The sequence below is a fragment of the Salvelinus namaycush genome, chromosome 2, assembly GCF_016432855.1.
Source record: "Salvelinus namaycush isolate Seneca chromosome 2, SaNama_1.0, whole genome shotgun sequence".
Classification (NCBI taxonomy): domain Eukaryota; kingdom Metazoa; phylum Chordata; class Actinopteri; order Salmoniformes; family Salmonidae; genus Salvelinus; species Salvelinus namaycush.
Window position 1 is genome coordinate 7,207,825 of NC_052308.1, and position 27,043 is coordinate 7,234,867.

Genomic DNA, 27,043 nt, shown 5'->3' on the forward strand with positions numbered 1-27,043 from the left:
TTAAAGGTACATTTGTCCGGATTAAGTCAGTGCTAGTAGAAATAGTTTGACAAAACAGAGCCAATAAAGCCATAGTTTTGACAAGCATGTTTTAATACAAACAAAGTTGTACAAAATAACATTAAGATAAAACCACTGGTTTTCTGTACAAGGCCACATGGCTACAGTATACTTCTTTACAAAACCAAAAAAGGTACAAGGATATTAACTTAGGCCTAGATTCAATCAGATCAAGCGTAGCATAGCGGATGGTTTTGGTGGTGTTGAAGGTCAAACTGAGGCATCAAATCGGTGAGCAGCTGCTCTTGCGATAATTGTCACTCAGCCACACCTGGGCCACTCCCATTAGACGTTCAGAATAAGGAAGTGTAGGCTATATAGAAATAATGAGGCTCTAATTGAACAATCCTGAAACTAAATAATGAGGGTCTCTATCATCTAACGGACATATAATGTAGACTACATTTCACTGTTCAAACTTATAAGGCTGCATGGGGTTTCCCTTAATGCAACACCGTTCAGCCAACGGTAATGTCCACTAGGTATAATGCCAGGAGCCGCTAGTGGATTTGACAGCTCTGCTGTTCCATCTCCGACACCGCCGAAACAACCGCTACGCAGATGTCGGCTAAAGCGGATCTGATTGAATACTGCCCCTAAACAAACAAGTAATAACAAAAAGTTTTTCCTAGAAAATACAAATATAATTGTTTGGTTTGACAAGATCTGACAGGTTAGTGAGTAGTAGTATCATCAGCAGGCAGCACCAGCCAGGCCACAGCTGGCTTTACCATCTGGTGGGGGGAAAAAGTTATTTCCTGTCAAGTGAAGTGCTTCTTTAGGATCATAAATGAAGATTCACTAGTGGGGACAGGAGGGTTCAGTAAGAAATGTAATGTGTAGAACAGATTTGACTATCGGTCAAGTAGGTAGTCGTGCTAGTTTCTCTCTATCCATTGGGGCACAGCAGAAAACAAAAATGAACATCCAGGTATATCCTCCCTGTTTCACTCAGTGTTTTCAGATTGATACCTACTGAACATAACTCGTGTTTGTTCACTAGACCGTTCGTCACCGCTTCCAAGGGCCATTCCCACGCCCCTGGTTAGCAGTCTGGTTACTACCCCAGGGGTGATGAGGATTCCCCATCAGTCGTGGAGGGAAGGTGTGGCGCCCCAGCCCCATGTTTTGCTGCTGAAGGCCCCATAGACAGGACTCTGACACCCCTGCCTGGCCCATCCTAGCCCAGCCAATGGCATTAGGCATCAATGGTCTAATACCCCCCTGTCCTGCAGGTCCTTCCAGCCTATTCAACATGGGCCGTTGGAATATGCTCATGCCATGGTTGTGCAGATTGAGGTTACTGTTAAGGAACAGTGTATTAGGCATGGGTAACAAGCCGTTTCTCTGCTGCTGTCTGGCTGCCTGTGCCAGTCTGTCTGTAGCTGCCGCTATGTAATCCCCACCACCAACTGGCCGGGGGGCTGCTGCCCTGGGACCCGGAGGACCAGGGAGGGGGCTGCTAGGGGCTTTGTCAGTCATTCCTCCTCCCCCCTGGAGGCTGCCTTCTACTGGGCTGGGTTTAGTGTTCTCCCCCTGGGACCTTGTAGGCTCAGGACCTGGGGGGTCGTTAGTGTTGCTGGGTGTGGCCCCTGACTCCCCATGGCCCTCAGTGACAATGCCAGCTAGAGGACCCTGGTGGCTGCTGAAAGCGTTCAGTCTGCCCTGGGAGCCACACAAAGACATGTCACTGGTTACCTCAGCACCACCAGTTACACTCAGACCCAGCTTAGAGTGGAGGGAGGAGAGGGTAGCTTCTTTAGCCTGCCGTGTGGGGGTCAGTCCCACTTCCTTCTGGATCCCAGCAGGGGACTGGCTGGAGCGGAGAGGGACAGGACCAAGGAGAGAGACAGGGGAAGGGGTGAAACCAGGGGTAGGAGTGAGGAGACCAGGGGTGAGGAAACCAACTCCAGAGTCCCCTACACCCCCTGGTGAGTCTGTACCCAGGCCAGGAATCCTTGGTCCTGGTGGGGACTCTGGTCTCTCCCCATCCACCTCTGGAGGTGCCATCTGTGAGCGAGCAGCCTTATCAGCCTTGAACTGAGAGATGGCTTCCTTCAGGGCCTGGAAGTTGAGCTCCATGGGTGTCCCCGCGTCAGGAACAAGCTGGTCGGGAAGGGGAGGAAGGAAGTCGTCCTCATTCAGCGGAGTGGACAGGCGGTCCACCAGGCGATCTGGGGAGGAGGGGGAGTCCAGAAGGATCGGTTCCTCCAGCACATGCTTTTCCTCTCGGACTGTGGATGGAAAATAAAAAAGGTTAACAGTGTTATGGGTCAATTGGAATAAACATTGGGAAGGGCAGAATTGTTCTGTGCTCTAGAGATCCTGTTTAGATGCCTCTTGTTACCTTCAAACAATATGATCCTGTGATATGCTATTGGCCAACAGCATTGCCTGACCATGTGACCTGACCAGAACAAACTCTGGGCCCTAGTTACAGGCTATGGTCAGTGGAAAAACTCCCGTTCCTAAATATGACCCATATTAACTACCTGTGGTAGCTGCAGCTATGAGGTCTACTGAGGTAGACCGCTTGTCTCTGATGTCATGGAAACCAACTAGGCCACCGAAGTTGTGCATGATGTCGTTGATGTTGGCGATGACGATGCCAGTACTGGAGTAGTGGGAAAACATCTCGAAGTGGCTCTCTGGAACAGCAAAACAAAGAGAAGCGTTAGTTTAGCGTGTGTGTGTTACCTGTGAGGAAGATGATGTGTCGTTGTGTTACCTGTGAGGAAGATGATGTGTTGTTGTGTTACCTGTGAGGAAGATGATGTGTCGTTGCTGAATGTGCTGTACCTGCAGCTTGATCAAAGTCTAGGTTGTGTGTGTTACCTGTGAGGAAGATGATGTGTCGTTGTGTTACCTGTGAGGAAGATGATGTGTCGTTGTGTTACCTGTGAGGAAGATGATGTGTCGTTGCTGAATGTGCTGTGCCTGCAGTTTGAGAAGACAGTCCAGATCGGGGGCGGGGCGAGATGGAGCGTCACACTCATGGTATGGCAGGAACTCCACAATGTTTTTTTTCTGGTACGTGGTCAGCAGGTTCAAGATCTTCCTGGCTTCACTTTTAAACCTGATGGGGACAGAGATGAGGAGAATGAGTTTAATCAAACCTGAGAAGTTAGAAAACAAATCCCAATTTTCCCCTGTCACTTTGAACAGAATTTCTACTTATTGCATTTAAGGCCAATCAGCAGTTGAAACAAAGCGTCCTCCCGCCACTGTTTTGGGAAAAAGCTGAGGGATGGGCCTGGAGAAATGTTATCACTCAAATTCATAGATAGGTCTGAACATCCATGACATCAACATTATTGTTTTAACCAGGTTGAGGCTACCCAGTTTGCATTTCTTTTGTTTACAAACACTGAAGTAAAACAAACTTATATTTTAGGTTCTGATGAGGTACGTCAGTTGAACTAAGCTCATACGGCATTTAAGTTATATTCTTCCAAGAATCAATGGGTACATATAAATTAATTATAAGTCCAAAAATGTATGCAGCAACTGCTGATTGCCCCTTTAAGTCATTCTGGATAAGTGCGTCCTCTGCTTAATGTCAAATGTAGTTAAATCTTAGTTTAGAGTTTTGCGCATACTAGTTTCACTAACGCAACAAAAACTGCCTTCCAGTTTGTTCATAATATAATGATTTTATGCTGGAGCTATTGAACGTTGACCATTTCAAAAGCACCAGTACCTGGACTGTTCCTTGAGTTTCTTCTGGGTCTTCCAGTGGACCCTCCACCTCCACAGGCTCTCTGCTGAGTTCTGTTGGTCCAGGAACATCAGAATCACCCGCAGACGCTCTACAACAACATGTCACTCAGTTACTGAATGTAAAAACCCCTGCTGGTCAACAATAAAACAACAGGCTGTTGGGGCCATGTACCAGTCCCAGACAAACGTTGTGAGTGTCCACTTGGCTCAACGTCTACCCAAAAGCATTAGTGCAAGCCTGCTGTCTTCTGAGTCCCCTTAACCTTTGTGGTTTTCTTCATGTTAGTATGCTGCTGTTGAGCCGCTGTTGTCACAACAGCTGTCCCACTAAAACTCAAGACTCACCGTGCGTGATGTAGTCAGGGTTGAGGACAAACTCGTCTGAGACAACGAATCCCCCAGAGACAAACAGCTCGTTGTAGGTGTGGTTCTTCACATCGTCCAGACTGTCTACTCCAGCGAAGATCACCGACGGCTGTCTCTTCAACCGCACCAGCGCCGGGATCTGACCAACATAACGCCACCTTATTAGAGCGGAACGGCCTTGACACTTTATTAAGAACACCTTAGAGCCATTACTGATGTTATAACCTGCCGTTACTGATGTTATGACCTGCCGTTACTGATGTTATGACCTGCCGTTACTGATGATATGACCTGCCGTTACTGATGTTACGACCTGATGTTATAACCTGCCGTTACTGATGTTATAACCTGCCGTTACTGATGATATGACCTGCCGTTACTGATGTTACGACCTGATGTTATAACCTGCCGTTACTGATGTTATAACCTGCCGTTACTGATGTTATGACCTGCCCTTACTGATGTTATAACCTGCCGTTACTGATGTTATGACCTGCCCTTACTGATGTTATGACCTGCCCTTACTGATGTTATGACCTGCCCTTACTGATGTTATGACCTGCCCTTACTGATGTTATGACCTGCCCTTACTGATGTTATGACCTGCCCTTACTGATGTTATGACCTGCCCTTACTGATGTTATGACCTGCCCTTACTGATGTTACGACCTGCCCTTACTGATGTTACGACCTGCCCTTACTGATGTTACGACCTGCCCTTACTGATGTTATGACCTGCCCTTACTGATGTTATGACCTGCCCTTACTGATGTTATGACCTGCCCTTACTGATGTTACGACCTGCCGTTACTGATGTTACGACCTGATGTTATAACCTGCCGTTACTGATGTTATGACCTGCCGTTACTGATGTTATAACCTGCCCTTACTGATGTTATAACCTGCCCTTACTGATGTTATGACCTGCCCTTACTGATGTTATGACCTGCCCTTACTGATGTTATAACCTGCCGTTACAGCCTGCCGTTACTGATGTTACGACCTGATGTTATAACCTGCCGTTACTGATGTTATAACCTGCCCTTACTGATGTTATAACCTGCCGTTACTGATGTTATGACCTGCCGTTACTGATGTTATGACCTGCCGTTACTGATGTTATGACCTGCCGTTACTGATGTTATGACCTGCCGTTACAGCCTGCCGTTACTGATGTTACGACCTGATGTTATGACCTGCCGTTATGACCTGCCGTTACTGATGTTATGACCTGGCAATGGCAGAACAGTAGGTCAACTTTCTTTCATTAAACCAAAGATGCCAAGCATGTTAGTTACCAGGTCCATGTTCAGAAAGGCACAATGTTGTGTGATATATATTACATAGAAATATCATGATATTTAATATTATTGTAGTGTACCTTGTGAATGTGCGCTGCAATGTCCTTGTTCTGGATGAGAACCATTAGTTTGTCCATCCGGTTCTCTCTCTCCAGGAAACTCACAGGACTGCGTTCTACGTTACCCAACCTCTGGAGGTACTCCTAGTGGGATGAGAGAGAAACAAGGTCAGTTTCATACATTGACACTACTACAATACATACACATTTAAACATGGAGAGAGATCTTGGTGTGTATTTATAAAGCTCACCCCAGACACCATTAAATCATTCAAATGTATTTCTCTTTTTACATGATCAGTTGCTTTACAATAACCTTGATGTGATGGGAGACCTCCCTCTCCCTCTCCTGTGTGTGGATGTAGAACTGGACAGAATTCTTCTGGACATCCTTTATAATCTCCACCAGGTTACTGAACAACTCAGGCTTCAGCTGGCTGATCAGACTACTGATGGCTGATGGGGAGGCGGGACCTGGCGCCGGGACAGGCTCTACCACTGGCCCGCCCACCCCTGACAAACTGTCAATCATCTGAGTGTGAGGAGGAGGTGGAGCCTCCACGGTGTCTGCTGTCTTTTGTCTTTTGCTGTCTTTTGCTTCAAACATGGCACTTGTTTGCGGCGTGCACTTTGCTCGTAGCCCTCGGACATCCAACTCAGTGTTCTGTGTTGTGGTTGTCCACTTATTTGCTTTTGACATATCACTTGGCTTGCAGGTTCCCAGTCTCCCGCCTGAGTCAGGGTTCTGTGTTGAAGTTGTCCATTGACTGTCCAGTGGTTGGAGGGGCAGGGGGGCTAGACTGGAGCTGAGTTGAGGTAGTCCCGTCTGTGTCTGGGGTGGGTTGTTGTAGAGAGTAGGAGAATAGGCCGTGCAGGGAAACGATGAAGAGGGAATCATTGTGCTATTATTATTATTACTATTAAAATGAGACACAGGTAGAGAACTGTAAGAGTTTGAGCTATCAGGACCAGGGGCAAACAGGCCAGGAGAGTGACGACTTGGGACAGACTGAGACACAGCAAGGCTAAGGCCAGGAGCAGGAAATAGGCGGTGGCTGGGGACAGACTGAGACACAGCAAGGCCAGGAGCAGGAAATAGGCGGTGGCTGGGGACAGACTGAGACACAGCAAGGCCAGGAGCAGGAGAGAAGCGGTGGCTGGGGACAGACTGGGACACAGCAAGGCCAGGAGCAGGAGAGAAGCGGTGGCTGGGGACAGACTGAGACACAGCAAGGCTAAGGCCAGGAGCAGGGGCAGGAGAGAGACGATTTGGGACAGACTGAGACACAGCAAGGCCAGGAGCAGGGGCAGGAGAGAGGCGGTGGCTGGGGACAGGCTGAGACACAGCAAGGCCAGGAGCAGGAGAGAAGCGGTGGCTGGGGACAGACTGAGACACAGCAAGGCCAGGAGCAGGAGAGAAGTGGTGGCTGGGGACAGACTGAGACACAGCAAGGCCAGGAGCAGGAGAGAGGCGGTGGCTGGGGACAGGCTGAGACACAGGGCCACAGAAAGAATGGTTCCAGTATGTAGTGGTAGAGTGGTTAGCATGGTGGCGGTTAGTGATAGATGAGACCAGGGCAGGGTGGGTGGCTAACGTGCTGGGAATCCATTGGTCCTGTACGTCTATGATGGTGCCCATGCGGTCTCGGAGCGAGGTGACGTAGGCCTGCATGGGAGGCGACGAGTTGTAGAAGGAGACGTACTCTGAGAAGTGCAGGAGCGGATGCACCGGGAGCTGCTGTGAAGCATTCTGGGTATGGAGAAGCGATGAGCTGTAGTGGACACTCTCTCTGAGCAGGAGGATCTGCATCTCTGTGGAGAAGTCACTGAACTGCTGGTCCAGGATACTTTCCACTCCGGTCAGAACGGCTCTCTGGACAGGAGGATTTTGAATGGGAGGAGGATTCTGGATGGGAGGAATGGAGGAGGATGGTCTGGGTGACACCTGCCCTGTCTGTTTCAACTCTGTCTCCACATTTTCGTTCTCCTCCTCCACTAATTCCCCTTCCTCCAGCTGCTCTTCCACCCCATCTAGCACTTCCATCAGGTCTTCCTCATCCTTCTCATCTCCCTCCTCCACTTTCTCTGTCACCGGTTCCTCATCCACCACTTCCATCACATCTTCCTTCTCCTCTTTCACTTCCTCCATCACCTGTTCCTCTACCTCTTTAACCTCCTCTACCTCTTTAACCTCCTCCTCCTGTTCAACCTCCATTGTGTTTGGGTCTTCAGCTGCCACAACAGTTGGTATATATTTTCCTGTACTGCCTTCAGCTTGTTCCTGACCAGCCTCTATGGGGCTAGGGTTAGTATGGGTTGGTTCTTCAGCTGGCCCTGGCTCAGGGGATGGGCTGCTGCTTTTCTCTGGGAGGCTGGTGCTCTCTGGAGTAACAGGGACCAGAAGGAGGCTCTGGTTTGTCTCGTCTGTGGTTGTCTTTTCGTTGTTGGTTATTTCTGTGGGGTCACAGGGGGTTTCAGCTAATTGCTCATCATCCTCTATGGGACTGGGGTAGGGACTGGAGCAGGGACTAGGGTAGGGACTGGGGTAGGGACTGGGACAGGGACTGGGACAGGGACTGGGCTCTAGGGGAGGACTGGGGCTGGGCTCTGGGGGCTCCTCTAGGGGAGGACTGGGGCTAGGCTCTGGGGGCTCCTCTAGGGTAGGGGTGACGTTTCTTTCCCTTCGCTCCGGAACACAGTGGGGGTAGCTGCTGGTTGCCATGGGGATCTGGGGTACGAAGCGCGGGTCCTGAGGGTTGTCCTTCTCTCTCTGGCAGTACTTCTTCCACTTCAGCCCTACACAGGAGGAAAAGGTATTAGTAAATATCATAATAGTTTCACATATCAGCTTCTCACAGAAATGTAAATAAGTATTTCTTTATACATATAAAAAAGAAATGCCCCCCATCTTAAGTCTTCCTGGTATTTTCTTATTGTGGTACGTGAGTGATGGTGCAGAGAAAGTAGGATAGTCAGATTCGCTGCTAGCTACTGCTCCTCACAGGTAGCCTATGGAAGAGTGACTGCACCAGCGGCCCATCAGACGGCGACAGGTTTAGCGGCCCATCAGACGGCGACAGGTTTAGCGGCCCATCAGACGGCGACAGGTTTAGCGGCCCATCAGACGGCGACAGGTTTAGCGGCCCATCAGACGGCGACAGGTTTAGCGGCCCAGGTTTAGAATTTACTTTCTGTATCTATAGATAGCTAACGCCAGAGTCTTACGGAGTTTGAATTCAAAATATCCCAAAATAGTATTTTGACTGACTTCGTATAATTTTAGGCCAGCCTACTCTGTAGTTTGTTGCTATAATAATGTCAGTGGTGTAGCCTATATGACAATCACATTTGGCAATATACTATTTGTAATATAGGCCTAATGAGCTTAACACAGATTTTAGATTTCATTTGATTGAAAATAAGTCGCTATTATAGGCCATTTGATAGGCTACAATAAACGCAGACAAAGGTTGAGCCGATGTCCGTGCCCGTTACGGGCGGATTCGGATTGGTTGGGAAGGTCATCGAGCATGTGGCGAAAGAGGAAGGTTGCGGTCGAGGGCAATCACAGGACCTTCCTTTCCTCCGAAGAGGTCGACCTTGTGTAAGTGATGTCACATGAACCTGGTATCTCCAAGCAGAGCTGGTCTGAGGCTTGCCTATATAGAGCTGCCATGATCCCATACTGTACATGCCCGAGAAACACCAAGTCTGTTCTACATAGCATACGCTGCATGTACAAACCATTAGGAACACCTTCCTAATATTGAGTAGCACCCCCTTTTGCCCTCAGAACAGGCTCAATTGTTGTATCTCCGCATGTGACAGGCTTGGATGTAGAGGGGCCTGGGGAAGAGCTGCGCATTGCAAGACTCTGGATTATCCAACCAGGCTTGGTCATGCTCGACACCCCCCGTCAGGCAATACAGAGGGAACGTGATAGTCCATCCTTACCTGTAATGGGGATGAGGACCCATGGAATCTGCTCCTCCCCCTGACATTGCGAGTGCGATCTCCTGGGCATTTCACCATTGGAACTGGGGCTGAAGCCTTCCAGACTGCTCATACTGCCTGCTGCCTGCTCCTACAGAGAGACACATGATAATACAATGGCATGTACACATAGGACACACCCATATTGCACTTGGATTTACAGTAATTGAATTCATACCGATAGCTCCTAAGTAATTAAGTAATTGGAAGCATATCAGAGAAGGGGATATCCTCTTTGAAGTGATGCCAGGTGAGTTCAGTACCTCCAAGTAGTCAGCCTTGTCCTGCAGGCCCCCAGAAGGTCGTTTCCTCAGGTCAATGTCCTGATTGGGCGGCAGACCGAGCTTGATCATCCTATCAAAAAGCAGAGCTTCAGTTTGCTCCGCCCCCTCTCTTGACCCTCCCCCTCTGCCCTCAGAACCCTGTGGCTGTTGCCCTGCAGCGTTCTTCAGGCTGGTTAACATTTTCAGTAACTTGACAGCAGCCTCTGATCCGTCTCTCCTCAGGTCCACATCTCTCAGTCCCACACTGTGGAGCATCAGAGAGGACAGACAGGACGGGTTCTGGCCCCCTTCAGCTAGAGGGAGGAAGTGAGAGAACAGAAAATAGATTGGGATCAACTCAAGATGTAATGTATCCGTTTTGGTAGGAGTCAGGAAGTTGTCCACCTGAGAGCCTAGACCGACGAGAAGTTTGATATCAACATGCTTTAATTATGACCATTTGACCCGTCAAGGGAAAACTCATGGACCCATGTTATAGTGCCACAGTATTGAAGCAATTCAAAGGCACCACCCCTCAGTAAGGCCTACCATACCTGGTCTGCTGTCCACTCTGCCCCTCTCCTGTGAGGCCTTTTTCAGGTACTTCAGAGTCCTCTCTGCAGTCTCCCTCTCCAGCTTCCTCTTCAGCCCACGGGGGTCCAACAGGCCTGCCCCCTCCTTCGCTCCTCCCTGCGCCTCTCCTCTCTTCCTCACATCCCCCTCTGCATTCTTCCGACACTTCAGTATCAAGTTGATCAGCTCCTTCACCTTCTGAGGGTTGGAGTCAGTGCGAGACTGAAACGGAGAGAGGTTCACCTGGACCGCCGGAGGCTGGGCAGCAGTGGGACCATTAGGCTTGACCTCTGACCCTACCACTGGCTTGTCCCCGCTGGCCCTTCTACCACCCTCCCAATCAGTCACAGGGCTGATGTCATCAGGCACGACACAGTAACTCTCCATCATCTCCTTGGCTCGGGCCACGGGCATGGTGTAGAGGTTAGGGCTGTAGACGTAGGAGCGCAGGTAGCCCTCCATGTTGAGCTTGTGGTGTTTTGGAGCCGGGAACAGCTTCCCCCGGTCATCCAGCTTGGTGTCGTACTCAGTCATGGGAACGTGGCGGAGCTAGAGAGGAGAGATGATGCAGTACTTTACCGTCTGCTTGCATGGAAAATCACTAGCTCCATGTCATACAGAAAGGTTGACAGTATAACAAACCCAATAGATCATCAATGACATGCACCTTATGGCTGGCTTTAGACGATATGGGGAAAACTTTGACTCCAGACAGAAATCTACTCAAAACAAATATATTTAAGGAAGCACCAGTGAATCGATCTATATAAAAAAAAAAAGCAGATGCTAAACTACAGGACTGTTTTTCTATCACAGACTGGAATATGTTCCGGGATTCTTCCGATGGCATTCAGTCACTGGCTTCATCAATGAATGCATCGATGATGTCGTCTGCACAGTGACCGTACGTACATACCCCAACCAGAATCCATGGATTACAGGCAACATCCTCACTGAGTTAAAGGGTATAGATGCCGCTTTCAAGGAGCGGGACTCTAACCCAGAAGCTTATAAGAAATCCCGCTCTGCCTTTCGACGAACCATCAAACAGGCGAAGCGTCAATACAGGACTAAGATCGAATCGTACTACACCGGCTCCGACGCTCATAGGATGTGGAAGGGCTTGCAAACTATTACAGACTACAAAAGGAAGCACAGCCGAGAGCTGCCCAGTGACACGAGCCTACCAGACGAGCTAAATAACTTCTATGCTTGCTTCGAGGCAAGTAACACTGAAACATGCATGAGAGCACCAGCTGTTCTGGACGACTGTGTGATCACGCTCTCTGCAGCCGATGTGAGTAAGACCTTTAAACAGGTCAACATTCACAAAGCCGCCGGGCCAGACGGATTTCCAGGACGTGTACTCCAAGCATGCGCTGACCAACTGGCAAGTGTCTTCACTGACATTTTCATCCTCTCCCTGAGTCTGTAATACCAACATGTTACATGTTATAAGCAGACCACCATAGTCCCTGTGCCCAAGAACACTAAGGTAACCTGCCTAAATGACTACCGACCCGTAGCACTCACGTCTGTAGCCATGAAATGCTTTGAAAGGCTGGTCATGGCTCACATCAACACCATCATCCCAAAAACCCTAGACCCACTCCAATTTGTATACCGCACCAATAGATCCACAGATGATGCAATCTCTACTGCACTCCACACTGCCCTTTCCCAACTGGACAAAAGGAACACCTATATGAGAATTCTGTTCACTGACTACAGCTCAGCACTCAACACCATAGTGCCCTCAAAGCTCATCACTAAGCTAAGGACCCAGAGACCTGACCGTGTGGTGCAATGACAACAACCTCTCCCTCAATGTGATAAAGACAAAGGAGATGATTGTGGACTACAGGAAATTCTCATCGACGGGGCTGTAGTGGTGCAGGTTGAGAGCTTCAAGTTCCTTGGCGTCCACATCCCCAACAAACTAACATGGTCCAAACACACCAAGACAGTCGTGAAGAGGGCACGACAAAACCTATTCCCCCTCAGGAGACTGAAAAGATTTGGTCTGGGTCCTCAGATACTCAAAATGTTCTACAGCTGCACCATCGAGAGCATCCTGACTGGTTGCATCGCTGCCTGGTATGGCAACTGTTCAGCCTCCGACCCCAAGGCACTACAGAGGGTAGTGCGTATGGCCCAGTACATCAATAGGGCAAAGCTTCCTGCCATCCAGGACCTCTATACCAGGCGGTGTCAGAGGAATGCCCTGACAATTGTCAAAGACTCCAGCCACCCTAGTCATAGACTGTTCTCTCTGCTACCACACAGCAAGCGGTACCGGAGCGCCAAGTCTAGGTCCAAGAGGCTTCTAAACAGCTTCTACCCCCAAGTCATAAGACTCCTGAACAGCTAATCAAATGGCTACCCAGACTACTTGCATTGCCTGCCCCCCCCCCCCCACACGCTGCTGCTACTCTATTATCTATGCATAACCACTTTAATAACTCTACCTATATGTACATAATTACCTCAACGCCGGTGCCCCATGTACATTGACTCTGTACCGGTAACCCCTATATATATCCTCGCTATTGTTATTTACTGCTGCTCTTTAATTATTGGTTTTTCTTATCTTACTTTTTTTGTGTTGGTATTTTCTTAACTGCATTGTTGGTTAAGGGCTTGTAAGTAAGCATATCACATTTCACTGTATTCGGCGCATGTGTGGTATATGGCCAATATACCATGGCTAAGGGCTGTTCTGATGCGCAACGCGGAGTTCCTGGATACCACCCTTAGCCGTGTTATATTGACCATATACCACAAACCCGAGGTGCCTTATTGCTATTATAAACTGGTTACCAAAGTAATTAGAGCAGTAAAAATAAATGTTTTGTCATACCCATGGTATGCGGTCTGATATACCATGGCTGTCAGCCAATCAGCATTCAGGGCTCGAACCACCCAGTTTATAATGTCCAATATACCACGGGTTTCAGCCAATCAGCATCCAGGACGCAGACTACCTGGTTTATAATAGCATATTATTATCATGTCACGCATTTATACCTTTCCATCATGAAGTCCACTTAGGTAGTCCCTGGCCTGGTGCTCGACCCCGGCCGAGAGGTCAGCAGGTGGGTTGCAGCGCACCTTGACCAGGGCATGATGCAGGGCCGGGACAAAGCTTTTAAGCTTGGGCATCACAGTGTCACGGGAGAATGACGACTGCAAAGGCTCCTGGGTAGCTGGACAATTTGTACTGTATTTTGTCACATCCCTCGACTCTTGAAAAACGAAGAGTGCTTGAAGGCCTCTTTTCCACCCATCTCTTCTTTCTGAAAAACACAATCATTACTAGAGCAATTACATTCTTCACAGTTTTAGCACATAAGACTTTATACTCTGACCTACCAGTTGGAGCAGCCATCTGAACTGAAGACAGGAGGAAGAGGAATCCTTTGTCAGCCAACGCGTGGACAAGCACCTGCACATAGAAGAGGTGTTAGAACAGGCCGGGAGCAAAAGCATGCAATCCCAGTGGCTCTCCAGGAGGAGGTGCTGGACCTGGACCTACCAGTCTCTGTGTCTCCAGGCCTTGTAGCAGTGCTGCCAGACGGTCACCTGACTTGCTCTTCTCCACTACCTCCAGCAGACTGCAGTAGGTTCCATTCTTCAACACTACAATACCAACACACAGACATTACAGAAGAGACGTTAGAAGTTTATTTTTATATTTTTTTATATAGCCCTTCGTAATTCAGCTAATATCTCGAAGTGCTGTACAGAAACCCAGCCTAAAACCCCAAACAGCAAGCAATGCAGGTGTAGAAGCACGGTGGCTAGGAAAAACTCCCTAGAAAGGCCAAAACCTAGGAAGAAACCTAGAGAGGAACCAGGCTATGAGGGGTGGCCAGTCCTCTTCTGGCTGTGCCGGGTGGAGATTATAACAGAACATGGCCAAGATGTTCAAAATGTTCATAAATGACAAGCATGGTCAAATAATAGAAGCCCTGTGAATAGCAGCGGGTCTTCTTCAAAATTGCTGGTTGGTTATGGCAGGAACAGCAGAGTATTCAAGACACATGACAATTCCATTGTGAAATCTAAACCACACAATTAGAAAGACAACCGGTACTGATGTTGTACAACATGGGGCGGCAGGTAGCCTAGTGGTTAGAGCGTTAGACTTGCAACCGAAAGTGCAAGATCGAATCCCAGAGCTGACATGGTAAAAATCTGTCATTCTGCCCCTGAACAAGGCAGTTAACCCACTGTTCCTAGGCCGTCATTGTAAATACGAATTTGTTCTTAACTGACTTGCCTGGTTAAATAAAGGTCAAATAAAATAAAAACATGGAAGCATAGATCAGTTTGCACTCTAACTTTTCATAATGTACACTACCGGTCAAACGTTTGGGGTCACTTAGAAATGTCCTTGTTTTCCATGAAAACATACATGAAATGAGTTGCAAAATGAATAGGAAATATAGTCAAGACATTGATTTAAATAAGTGTCTTTCAAGCTTTGCTTTCGTCAAAGAATCGTCCATTTGCAGCAACTACAGCCTTGCAGACCTTTGGCATTCTAGTTGGCAATTTGTTGAGGTAATCTGAAGTGATTTCACCCCATGCTTCCTGAAGCACCTCCCACAAGTTGGATTGGCTTGATGGGCACTTCTTACTTACCATACGGTCAAGCTGCCCCCACAAAAGCTCAATAGGTTTGAGATCCTGTGACTGTGCTGGCCACTCCATTATAGACATAATACCAGCTGACTGCTTCTTCCCTAAATAGCTCTTGCATAGTATGGAGCTGTGCTTTGGGTCATTGTTCTATTGTAGGAGGAAATTGGCTCCAATGAAGCACCGTCCACAGGGTATGGCATGGCGTTGCAAAATGGAGTGATAGCCTTCCTTCTTCAAGATCCCTTTTACCCTGTACAAATCTCCCACTTTACCACCACTAAAGCACCCCCAGACCATCACATTGCCTCCACCACGCTTGACAGATGGCGTCAAGCACTCCTCCAGCACCTTTTCATTTTTTCTGCGTCTCACAAATGTTCTTCTTTGTGATCCGAACTCCTCAAACTGTCTGTCCACAACACTTTTTTCCAATCTTTCTCTGTCCAGTGTCTGTGTTCTTTTCCTTTTATTGGCCAGTCTGAGACATGGCTTTTTCTTTGCAACTCTGCCTAGAAGGCCAGCATCCCGGTGTCGCCTCTTCACTGTTGACGTTGAGACTGGTGTTTTGCGGGTACTATTTAATGAACCTGTAGTTGAGGACTTGTGAGGCGCGTGTTTCTCAAACTAGACACTAATGTACTTGTCCTCTTGCTCAGTTGTGCACCAGAGCTTCCCACTCCTCTTTCTATTCTGGTTAGAAACAGTTTACGCTGTTCTGTGAAGGGAGGAGTAGACAGCGTTGTACGAGATCTTCAGTTTCTTGGCAATTCCTCACATGGAATAGCCTTCATTTCTCAGAACAAGAATAGACTGACGAGTTTCAGAAGAAAGTTATTTGTTTCTGGCCATTTTGAGCCTGTAATCGAACGCACAAATGCTGATGCTCCAGATACTCAACTAGTCTAAAGAAGGCCAGTTTTATTGCTTCTTTAATCAGTACAACAGTTGTCAAAAACAAGGACATTTCTAAGTGCCCCTAAACTTTTGAACGGTAGTGTGTATATCACTTGATCTCCAGCACCTGCTTAAAACCAGTGTGTGTGTGTAATGTGTTCCTCCTGTAATGTGTACCTTCGTGGCTGCCTGCGTACAGGTTCCAGGAGAACAGAGCTGAGGGGATCATCTGATTCACCTGGTCTATACACATCACCTGACCCAGCTCCAGCTTCTCAGGCCTAGAAACAGACACACAAAGACACAGGTTCATTTACTAACATTCAATCCTCTTCACATGGACATCTTTAGATATAATGGGGCTGAAAAGCAAACGTTAAAAATAAAAACATTGATTTGTAAAGGAGGTCCCAGGACTCACAGTTTGAAAGGCAGGAAGGGGGGGGAGAAGGAGCAGAAGGAGACCAGGGACACTGTTCTACCCTCATTCACCAGCTCTCCACTCCACACTGTGTATTTACTCCTGCCTGTAGACAAAGAGACATGACAGTCATACAGCCACAAAACAAATAGCACAAACACAGTGACTGGACTTACTTTATTAAGTCGCTCTGGATAAGAGCACTGCTCAATGACTACAATTTAAACAACCCTCCGTATTTTTTGCGCTCTTCATGAATTAGTCTCAAAAGATATGGATTACCTGTACTTCCTTCAGACGTTTGGCTGTTTGACCTGATAGCGAAAGAAAACAACAATTTACCTAACATTGTCACATATACACCTGTATTAGGACACAGCCTGTCGTTTCCAATGGGAACAAATGAGTCATAGTGGGCAGAACAAGCAAGGCGGTGGGCAGAGCCAGGTACGAGCTAGCGAGATCCTATTGGCCCATTCTAGCATGGAGCTACATATTTCCGTTAGGGAACACCTACTCTGAAGTGCGCGTGTGCAATAACTACATTTGCCTTTAAACTCCTTGTAAATAACGCTATTTAAAAAAAAAACTTTGGCAAAGGGTAAAGTCTACAAAACTGAATCCACTCTGTTCGTAACAGAGATCAATGGATGGAGATCAAATGTTTCATCGATGAGAAAATTTGCAGAACGTCGGCCAAAATTCATCTCCTCCCACTGTGCCGGCCACTGTGCTTCCTCTCACTACCATATATGGTAGTGAGTGGAAACGCTAAGCGGACGCTTCACATTTATACATCTGGTGAAATATCTTGCTCATTGTTCTATCTGTGCTGGCGTACCTCAGGGGAGCCATGGGCTTGGCTTGAAGAGGAGCATCTTTGCCTTTGAACTGGAAAGAGACCACTGCATAGGGACACACGTGCCTCGGCCGAGGCTTCAGCTCATCAAAGTCATACTCATAGAAGTATTGCTGTGGGGGGAAAGAGTAGACAAACAGGACAGAATGGGACTTCCAGTATGACGACTTAAACACAAGAAACCTTAAATGCCGCAGTTGCATATTCAGTTTGATTTTACAGATGTTTCTGTTTTCCAAACAAACACAATATCAGTAAGTCACCGGTATAACACATCTACTGAGGCCCGTCCTCTACACACAATGTTGTTAGTACCAGTATTTACCTGAGTAAGTTCGTATGCTCTATAGGAGGTGAGAGATGTCACTTTGCTGGCGTTCTTGGAGAAATGGCTGTCAAACTTGGGAGTGGGGTCCAGAAGGTTCTTTGACATGTTCTCATAGATGCTCTTCACTTTACCCTGTGTGTGTGTGTGTGTGTGTGTGTGTGTGTGTGTGTGTGTGTGTGTGTGTGTGTGTGTGTGTGTGTGTGTGTATGTGTGTGTGTGTGTATGTGTGAGAGAGAGAGAGAGCACTTTCATTTATATGTTGAAAATGTCCTTGAATTTTCCCTGACCACGTAAGGACGAGAGAACTTTTGAGAGAAACAACAACGGTAGTTTTTGTTACCTTGATGACCTTGAATATGATGATCTCTCCCATGACTCCAGGGTTAAAAGGATTAATCTGCAGTAGGTCTGAGTTTTTAGACAGATAAACACCTGAAAGACAGAAACAGTCTTAATCCTCCTTATAACCATTTTACCACAGATGGAACAATGAGACATATTTCACTGGATGTATAAAGGTGAAAGGTGAGAGGAAGCCCATTGGCCGGCAGTGGGAGAAGATGGTCTCTTAATTATAAAAATCTTTGGTTTTACTATCCCTTTTTTTTTTATGTTCTACAATTAGCCTCACTTCAGTTTAGAAATATCTATATAACACAAACTTCAATAACTACATTTGCCAACACTTCGTCAGATTTAAATAGCTCAAAAGTGGATGGACAACGACCTTACCCTTGGCGGGGTTCCCCAGAGCTGTGATCCAGCTGTGCCCCACAAGCAGGCCCTTCTCACAGATCCATGGCAGCTATAACCAGGGGTATAACAGTATTATTATACGTAATATGTATACTCAATCGTACATAGAAATGTGTAAATGCCATAGGTGCTTACCTTGGTGGCGTCAGCCATCAGGAAACAGTGGGTCTCCTCCAGTTCCTTCTCCGTCCTCCCATCCTGCTTCAGCTCTCTCCTTTTCTCTACAAACTGTCAATCAAACAATGATAAAAAATATGAAAAAACATCTGCGCTGCAGATTAAATGGCATTTCTGGATGATGTCAGCCGGCCTAAAGCATTGCTTACGTCCTTCTCCAGCAGCTCGCTGTGGACCAGTCTTGGCTTGGTGTACATGAACATCCCGTTGGAGCTGGCTTCTCTGTAGTTGGATGACAGGATGGTCAAGATGTCTTCAAACTCCCGGGACTCTGACGACACATATTGGAACAAGGCTGTTGGAGACAAGAGACAGTCAGGTTGGTCAGTTCAACAGTCTGTCTATCCCAATCACAATTTATTTGTCCCGTGACAAAATAATGCAGAAATCTAGAATCAAGCACTAAATAATGCAGAAATCTAGAATCAAGCACTGAATAATGCAGAAATCTAGAATCAAGCACTAAATAATGCAGAAATCTAGAATCAAGCACTGAATAATGCAGAAATCTAGAATCAAGCACTGAATAATGCAGAAATCTAGAATCAAGCACTAAATAATGCAGAAATCTAGAATCAAGCACTGAATAATGCAGAAATCTAGAATCAAGCACTGAATAATGCAGAAATCTAGAATCAAGCACTGAATAATGCAGAAATCTAGAATCAAGCACTGAATAATGCAGAAATCTAGAATCAAGCACTAAATAATGCAGAAATCTAGAATCAAGCACTGAATAATGCAGAAATCTAGAATCAAGCACTGAATAATGCAGAAATCTAGAATCAAGCACTGAATAATGCAGAAATCTAGAATCAAGCACTGAATAATGCAGAAATCTAGAATCAAGCACAAAACAATGCAGAAATCTAGAATCAAGCACTGAATAATGCAGAAATCTAGAATCAAGCACAAAATAATGCAGAAATCTAGAATCAAGCACTAAATAATGCAGAAATCTAGAATCAAGCACTGAATAATGCAGAAATCTAGAATCAAGCACTAAATAATGCAGAAATCTAGAATCAAGCACTGAATAATGCAGAAATCTAGAATCAAGCACTAAATAGTGTCCTACACATACACAGAGGTTGAATTTTTATTTTTTGCCACTTGTCGTTTCGACAAATACGACTGATTTAAAAAAAAACTTTACCTGAAAGCTCAAGTCATATGGGAGATATTTTTCAATTAGGCTGTTCAAGGAATATATTTTACAGTTGTCAGAATGACATGACCAATGTTGAATAGAGGGGAATCCCAGCTTTTCAACAGTGTCAGTAATTTCTCAGCTCCCAATATTGGGCTCTGGAGATGCGGTTTACAACCCGAGTAGGCTAAGCATCGTTTTTTTAACACACCCGTTCATCAATTGCGTGTCGCCATTTGCGGTTACGCCGATGGAAAGTTTAGGAAATCGGACATGACAATTAGATTAATACATGATAATGGCTAAATAGTTAACTACCGAGAACTAGCCAGCAGGGGTGCAACTTTCACTGGGGACATTAGCATTTTTGTCCCCCCCCAGTTTTAGCATTGGAATATGATACAAAACGAGGCAACGGTGTGCTTCAGGACCATGTGGACGCCTCCGAGAGGTCGGGTAGGCTGTTTGGAGTGTTTATCCGACTGGATAAAAAAAAAATGTTATGTCCCCCCCACTTCTAAAACCAAAGTTGCGCCCCTGCAATCCAGCATACACAATATGTGTTGAATTGGCTATCTAGCTAGTAGGCCTATAAATTAATTACAGCGGACTACCTAATCTCGCTCCCTCCTCTGGCACACTCACGTTTGCACACACGCAGCTGATGAGCACACCATGATTTCCCCAGGATTTTCATGACTGTACAAAGTCTGTTTGCTGACCAAAAATGTGCTATAACTTTGCAAATAATTCACTAATTAACAAGCAATATCAACAAATGTGAGCAGGCGGCTACAATTTGCTCTCAATAGTGCATCTTGCAACCGGGGATAACTGAAAGACCGCTCTGCAATCCTACTCTGATACGCTCTGCAGAAATTGTGATAACAGCAGGGCAACTCCATGGTAAGAGTGACACCGAGACTCAGACTTTTCATTTAAAGTTGGATGGCCAAACAAAAATCAATGATTGCAAAGTAAAACAAACAATACAACTCTATGTACAATGACTACTTTTAACAATTTACACTGAACATTTTACAAAAACATGTTTACTTGAAGAACAGTGTAGCTGTTCAACACCATCATCCTAGAAACCCTAGACCCACTCCAATTTGCATACCGCCCCAATAGAGCCACAGATTATGCAATCTCTATTGCACTCCACACTGCCCTTTCCCACCTGGACAAAAGGAACACCTACGTGAAAATGCTATTCATTGACTACAGTTTAGCATTCAACACCATAGTGCCCTCAAAGCTCATCACTAAGCTAAGGACCCTGGGACTAAACAACTCCCTCTGCAACTGGATCCTGGACTTCCTGACGAGCCGCCCCCAGGTGGTAAGGGTAGGTAAGAACACATCCGCCACGCTGATCCTCAACACAGGGGCCCCTCAGGGGTGCGTGCTCAGCCCCCTCCTGTACTCCCTGTTCACTCATGACTGCACGGCCAGGCACGACTCCAACACCATCATTACATTTGCCGATGACACAACAGTGGTAGGCCTGATCACCGACAACAACGACAGCCTATAGGGAGATCAGAGACCTGGACGTGTGGTGCCAGGACTATGATTGTGGACCACAGGAAAGAGGACCGAGCACGCCCCCATTCTCAATGATGGGGCTGCAGTGCAGCAAGTTCCTTGGTGTCCATACCACCAACAAACTAACATAGTCCAAGCACACCAAGACAATAGTGAAGAGGGCACGACTGAGTCTCCCCCTCAGGAGACTGAAAAGATTTGGCCTGGGTCCTCAGATCCTCAAAAAGGTTCTACAGCTGCACCATCGAAAGTATCCTGACTGGTTGCATCACTGCCTGGTATAGCAACTGTTCAGCCTCCGACCGCAAGGCACTACAGAGGGTAGTGCGAACGGCCCAGTACATCCTGGGGCCAAGCTTCCTGCCATCCAGGACCTCTATACCAGGTGGTGTCAGAGGAAGGCCCTGAAAATGGTCAAAGACTCCAGCCACCCAAGTCATAGACTGTTCTCTCTGCTACCACACGGCAAGCGGTACCGGAGCACAAACTACAAGAGGCTTCTAAACAGCTTCTACACCCAAGCCATAAGACTCCTGAACATCTAGTCAAATGGCTACCCAGACTATTCACATCCCCTCTCCACACCACTGCCACTCTGTTAATTATCTATGCATAGTAACTTTAATGAACTCTACCTACATGTACATACTACCTCAACTAACCGGTGCCCCCGCACATTGACTCTGTACCGGCACCCCCCTGTATATATTGTTATTTTTTACTGCTCCTCTTTAATTACTTGCATCTCTTATTCTTATCCATATTTTTTTTAAACTGCACTGTCGGTTAGGGGCTCATAAGTAAGCATTTCACTGTTAGGTCTACACCTGTTGTATTCGGTGCATGTGACTAATAACATTTGTGATCGTTCATAGAATCATAAAGCCTTCACTTTCAAATCACAACAAAATAATTTCACAAATGCAAAATTTACACTTACTGTAGGCTGTTTCAACCTGCTTTAATACAGTTGCAGCTGACAGTATTTTTTAGTTACGACACGTTCCCGGCTTCCTTCTTCCAATACACACACAGGTGTTCGGAGCATGATTTGCTAATTAGGACAGGTGTTCCCTCTGTTTTCTGTCTGTCTTCATCCAATGACTTACAGTGCATTCAGAAAGTATGAAGACTTTTCCCACATTTTGTTACGTTACAGCCTTATTCAAAAATGGATTACATTGTTTTTTTTCTCTCATCAATCTACACACAGTACCCCCCCAAAAGTTTTTTTTAAACAAATTTTTGCAAATGTATAAAAAATAAACTGAAATATCACATTTACATAAGTATTCAGACCCTTTACTCAGTACTTTGTTGAAGCACCTTTGGCAGCAACTACAGCCTTGAGTCTTCTTGGCTATGACGCTACAAGCTTGGCAAACCTGTATTTGGGGAGTTTCTCCCATTGTTCTTTGCAGATCCTCTCAAGCTGTCAGGTTGGATGGGGAGCGTTGCTGCACAGCTATTTTCAGGTCCCTCCATTGATGTTTGATCAGGTTAAAAGTCCGGGCTCTGGCTGGGTCACTCAAGGACATTTGTCCCAAAGCCACCCCTGCATTGTTTTGGTTGTGTGCTTAGTAGGGATGCAACGGTACACAGTATGTTAACGAACCGTTCGGTACGCCACCTATGGTTCAATACGCACACATGAACTGCGGAATTATGGTATGCCTGTCATTTTCCTATAATTTCCAAACTTGCTTATTGCGCTGCAGACTACACACACGTTGTACATTCAGATCCACAAAACCAGACGTGCAGCTTGTGGCCGTTAGAGGGCTGACAAACTTTACTCCACAGCAATGTCTCAAAATGTAGTGACCGCAACCCTCCCCCTTAAACAACTAATGTACAATTTGCAATAACATCTCAGGAGGAAACCTCCCTAAAGGGACTCCATGAAGAGGGGAAACTAAAAACAAATATTCTCTCAGCTCCAACGTAACAATGGCGAGCGAGACAGAGAGAAGCAAATTTTAAGAGGCACCGACGTCTTTCAAATCCGCTGATTGGGTACATTTTGGATTCAGCATTCAACACGATGACGAGGGTAAGAAGACCATAAACAAACAAAGTACAGTGTGCAAGCATTGCTTTGCCACTGTCGGCTACTCGAGTGGAAACACTTCTAACGTGTCATTTACGTGGCCCTCACCCGGCCGTATCCCTTGCAGGTGGAGCTGGAGCAAGGAGAGTCCACTTGTTAGCGAAAAAACAATCTCTCGCTGCTGCCTTCCAACAACAATTTGTGACATATTCCGAAAAACAAAGAAATAACAAAAGCAGTGGCCTTATTCATAGCCAAAGATTTGCAGCCCTATACCGACTGGGGATTTCGTCACTTGATGATTTTTTTTTTACCGCGTTACAATGTCCCCTCCCGCACACATTTCAGCAGCAAACTAATTCCCAAGCTCTATGAAACATCAGAGAGAAATTGAAAATGAATTGACACAGACACCCTATATAGCTCTCTCCACTGATAGTTGGACCTCCAGAGCAACTCAAAGCTACCTCACACTGTGACGGTTCACTATGTACTGGATTGGGAGATGAAGAGCTACATGTTGTCAAAGCTAAGAAGCACTTCATTTTCATGTTTTTCTCCCCTTGATTTCATACAGTAGAGACAGAAACCAGGCCTAGTCAGTCATGCTGCCATTTTTCTGAATGGAAAGTGTGTCTATGGGCAAAATAAAGAGTTCATTATTTAAAGGGTGATGTGTTTACATTTTTTTCTTAAATATAAAGATACCGGCCTCCCGGGTGGCGCAGTGGTCTAGGGCACTGCATCGCAGCGCTAGCTGTGCCACCAGAGACTCTGGGTTCGCGCCCAGGCTCTGTCGCAGCCGGCCGCGACCGGGAGGTCCGTGGGGCGACGCACAATTGGCCTAGCGTCGTCCGGGTTAGGGAGGGTTTGGCCGGTAGGGATATCCTTGTCTCATCGCGCACCAGTGACTCCTGTGGCGGGCCGGGCGCAGTGCGCGCTAACCAAGGTAGCCAGGTGCACGGTGTTTCCTCCGACACATTGGTGCTCCATTGGTTGGAGGCGCGCTGTGTTAAGAAGCAGTGCGGCTTGGTTGGGTTGTGTTTTTCGGAGGACGCATGGATTTCGACCTTCGTCTCTCCCGAGCCCGTACGAGTTGTAGCGATGAGACAAGATAGTAATTACTAACAATTGGATACCACGAAAAGGGGGTAAAATTAAAAAAATTAAATATAAAGATACCGGAACAGTACGGTTACCATGGCCCACAAACCGTGATACATACCGAACAGTGGGCCCATTGTACCGTTGCATCCCTAGTGCTTTGGGTCATTGTCCTGTTGGAAGGTGAACCTTCGCCCCAGCCTGAGGTCCTGAGTGCTCTGGAGCAGGTTTTCATCAAGGATCTCTGTACTTTGCGCTGTTCATCTTTCCCGACTAGTCTCCCAGGCCCTGCCGCTGAAACATATCCACACAGCAAAATGCTGCCACCACCATACTTCACCAGGTTTCCTCCAGCATCACGTCTGTAGGAAACCTGGCACCATCCCTACGGTGAAGTATGGTGGTGGCAGCATCTTGCTGTGTGGACGTGATGCTGGAGGAAACCTGGCTTCTCTTGATTTCATCAGACCAGAGAATCTTGTTTCTCATGGTCTGAGTCCTTTAGGTGCTTTTTGATCAACTAAGCGGGCTCTCATGTGCCTTTTATTGAGGAGTGGCTTCCGTCTGGCCACTTTACCATACAGGCCTGATTGGTGGAGTGCTGCAGAGATGGTTGTCCTTCTGGAATGTTCTCCCATCTCCACAGAGGAACTCCGGAGCTCTGTCAGAGTGACCATTGGGTTCTTGGCCACCTCCCCGATTAAGCCCTTTCTCCCCCGATTGCTCAGTCTGGCCGGGCGGCCAGCTCTAGGAAGAGTCTTGGTGATTCCAAACGTCTTCGATTTAAGAATGATGGAGGCCAGTGTTCATGGGGACCTTCAATGCTGCAGACATTTTTTGGTACCCTTCCCCAGAGCTGTCCCTTGACACAATCGTGTCTCGGAACACTGCAGACAATTCCTTTGAATTTGCTTGGTTTTTGCTCTGAAATGGCCTTTCAACTGTAGGACCTAGACAGGTGTGTGTATTACCAAATCATGTCCAATCAATTGAATTCACCACAGGTGGACTCCAATCAAGTTGTAGAAACATTGCAAAGATGATCAATGAAACAGGATGCACCTGAGCTCAATTTCGAGTTTTTATAGATTTGCTACATTTTCTAAAGCTGTTTTAGCTTTGTCATTATGGGGTATTGTGTGTAGATTGATGAGGAAAACAAATATTTTAATAAATGTTATAATAAAAACAGTAACGTAACAAATGTGGATAAGGGGTCAAGGGGTCTGAATACTTTCCGAATGTAATGGAACAAAGATTATCAAGGGCTAGAAATTGCCCAGCAATAAAAACGCACCCAGAGTACACTTTTCAGAGTATCAAATCTATATTACTCTGGTCCAACAATTTTTTCTGTCAATAACATACACAACGACATACTGATTGATTGGGGCTCGAGAGATGGCACCTCTACATAAATTGTATCCTGTTGTCTAGGACTTCTTCCCTGTATTTAGGATCCAAAGTCATTTCTGTCGGGAAGGGACAACCATGGACAACCACGACAACCATGGAACGTGGGTGTGTCCAAACAAAGACTACTAGCTTGCTAACGTTACCTGCTGAAACGGTGTGTAAGATGTAGGCTAACAGCATGCACATTTCAAAAAAGACATCTAACTAACACAACTCACGTAGTGCCCACCTCCACTCCAATGGCTACCTAGCTAAAGTAGCTACCTGACCGGGTAAACCATGTTTCACTTTCAGGTGCAATAAAAGCAGGTGACTTTAGCGAAGAACATGCTAAGTTAACAAGCTAACGTTACCTTCTAGTTATTTGCTGAACGGGGTCAAATTCAATGATCAGACAGATGGAGTACAGTTTGTTTACAAGTAGCTAGCTAGCGTTGCTAGCATAGCTAGCATGCAGTAACGTTAGCATTATTTAAATGTAGGAAAACATCAGCTAGCTAGCTAGCATATACGGCGAATTTAGCTATTGAGAAAGTAGCTACCTCTCTTTTCTTTGTTCTTTCTCGGTATTTGAAAGTTCAAGCGGTCCCCCGCTTTTGGAATATATTGCGTAGAAGACACTCCAGCTCTCGGTCTAGTCTCGGTACCACCAGCTTGCTCGGTACCAGAATGCTCGCCATCTTGACTTGGTGTAACGTAACTCTCGGGTGGGATGTAATATTTCACTGAGCTGTATTTCGATGCAGGGACGCTGCCACCACTGTGGCTCTCCATCTTAGATAAACACTTATTTGACAAAAAATGCAATAGACACTGATCTTTCTTGTTAAATCGGCTGAGAGTGTTATTTCCCCACACACTCAGAGCGCAGACTCTCCAACCACATCTCCGCCATGCTGCTTCACTGACGTTTTCGACGCACGGACTACCTTGCTCCCTACACCACCACGGCTGATGCTGCCGGATCAGGCAATCGATGCATTGGGTTTTATGCGAAGGGTTTTAGCGCCACCTGCGGGTATATGAACGAACGGCATGATGGCTCACTTTATATTACCTTTTACATGTGAGATATACGAAGTCATTATACAAGAGTAGCTTGTTTTATTTAATTGTATATATTTTTTTATTTGTGTTTCCGAAATATTCACAAGCACTGTATCCTTCCACCTATTCACTGACTAAAATAACCAGCTCTTGAATGACATGCTATTTGTTCTGTTGGCCTGATGCACAGATGGCCAAAAGAAACCTGAGCTGGCATGAGGCGAGGCCCTTGGGAGACAAGGTACGCCAATGCCTGTAAACCCACCCATAAGGCTTTCTCTCTGGGGAACAGGGGCATTGTGTCTAGC

At 46.5% G+C, this 27,043-nt stretch overlaps 1 protein-coding gene across 1 annotated transcript; it reads right to left on the minus strand.

Moving 5' to 3' along the window:
* Positions 1-72: 72 nt before the first annotated feature.
* LOC120058419 lies at positions 73-26,622 on the minus strand. The gene is made up of 23 exons (XM_039007072.1): positions 26,231-26,622; positions 18,567-18,712; positions 18,376-18,468; positions 18,217-18,289; positions 17,825-17,916; positions 17,482-17,616; positions 17,139-17,269; positions 16,580-16,611; positions 16,298-16,403; positions 16,054-16,157; positions 13,871-13,974; positions 13,708-13,780; positions 13,363-13,631; positions 10,317-10,884; positions 9,763-10,076; positions 9,461-9,590; positions 5,823-8,302; positions 5,528-5,650; positions 4,126-4,285; positions 3,761-3,869; positions 2,958-3,136; positions 2,553-2,708; positions 73-2,294 (listed from the first exon to the last, which is right to left on the minus strand). The coding sequence occupies exons 1-23, from the start codon at positions 26,460-26,462 to the stop codon at positions 1,072-1,074; spliced, it is 7,032 nt and encodes a 2,343-aa protein (XP_038863000.1). The 5' UTR covers positions 26,463-26,622; the 3' UTR covers positions 73-1,071.
* Between the last annotated feature and the right edge of the window lie 421 nt (positions 26,623-27,043).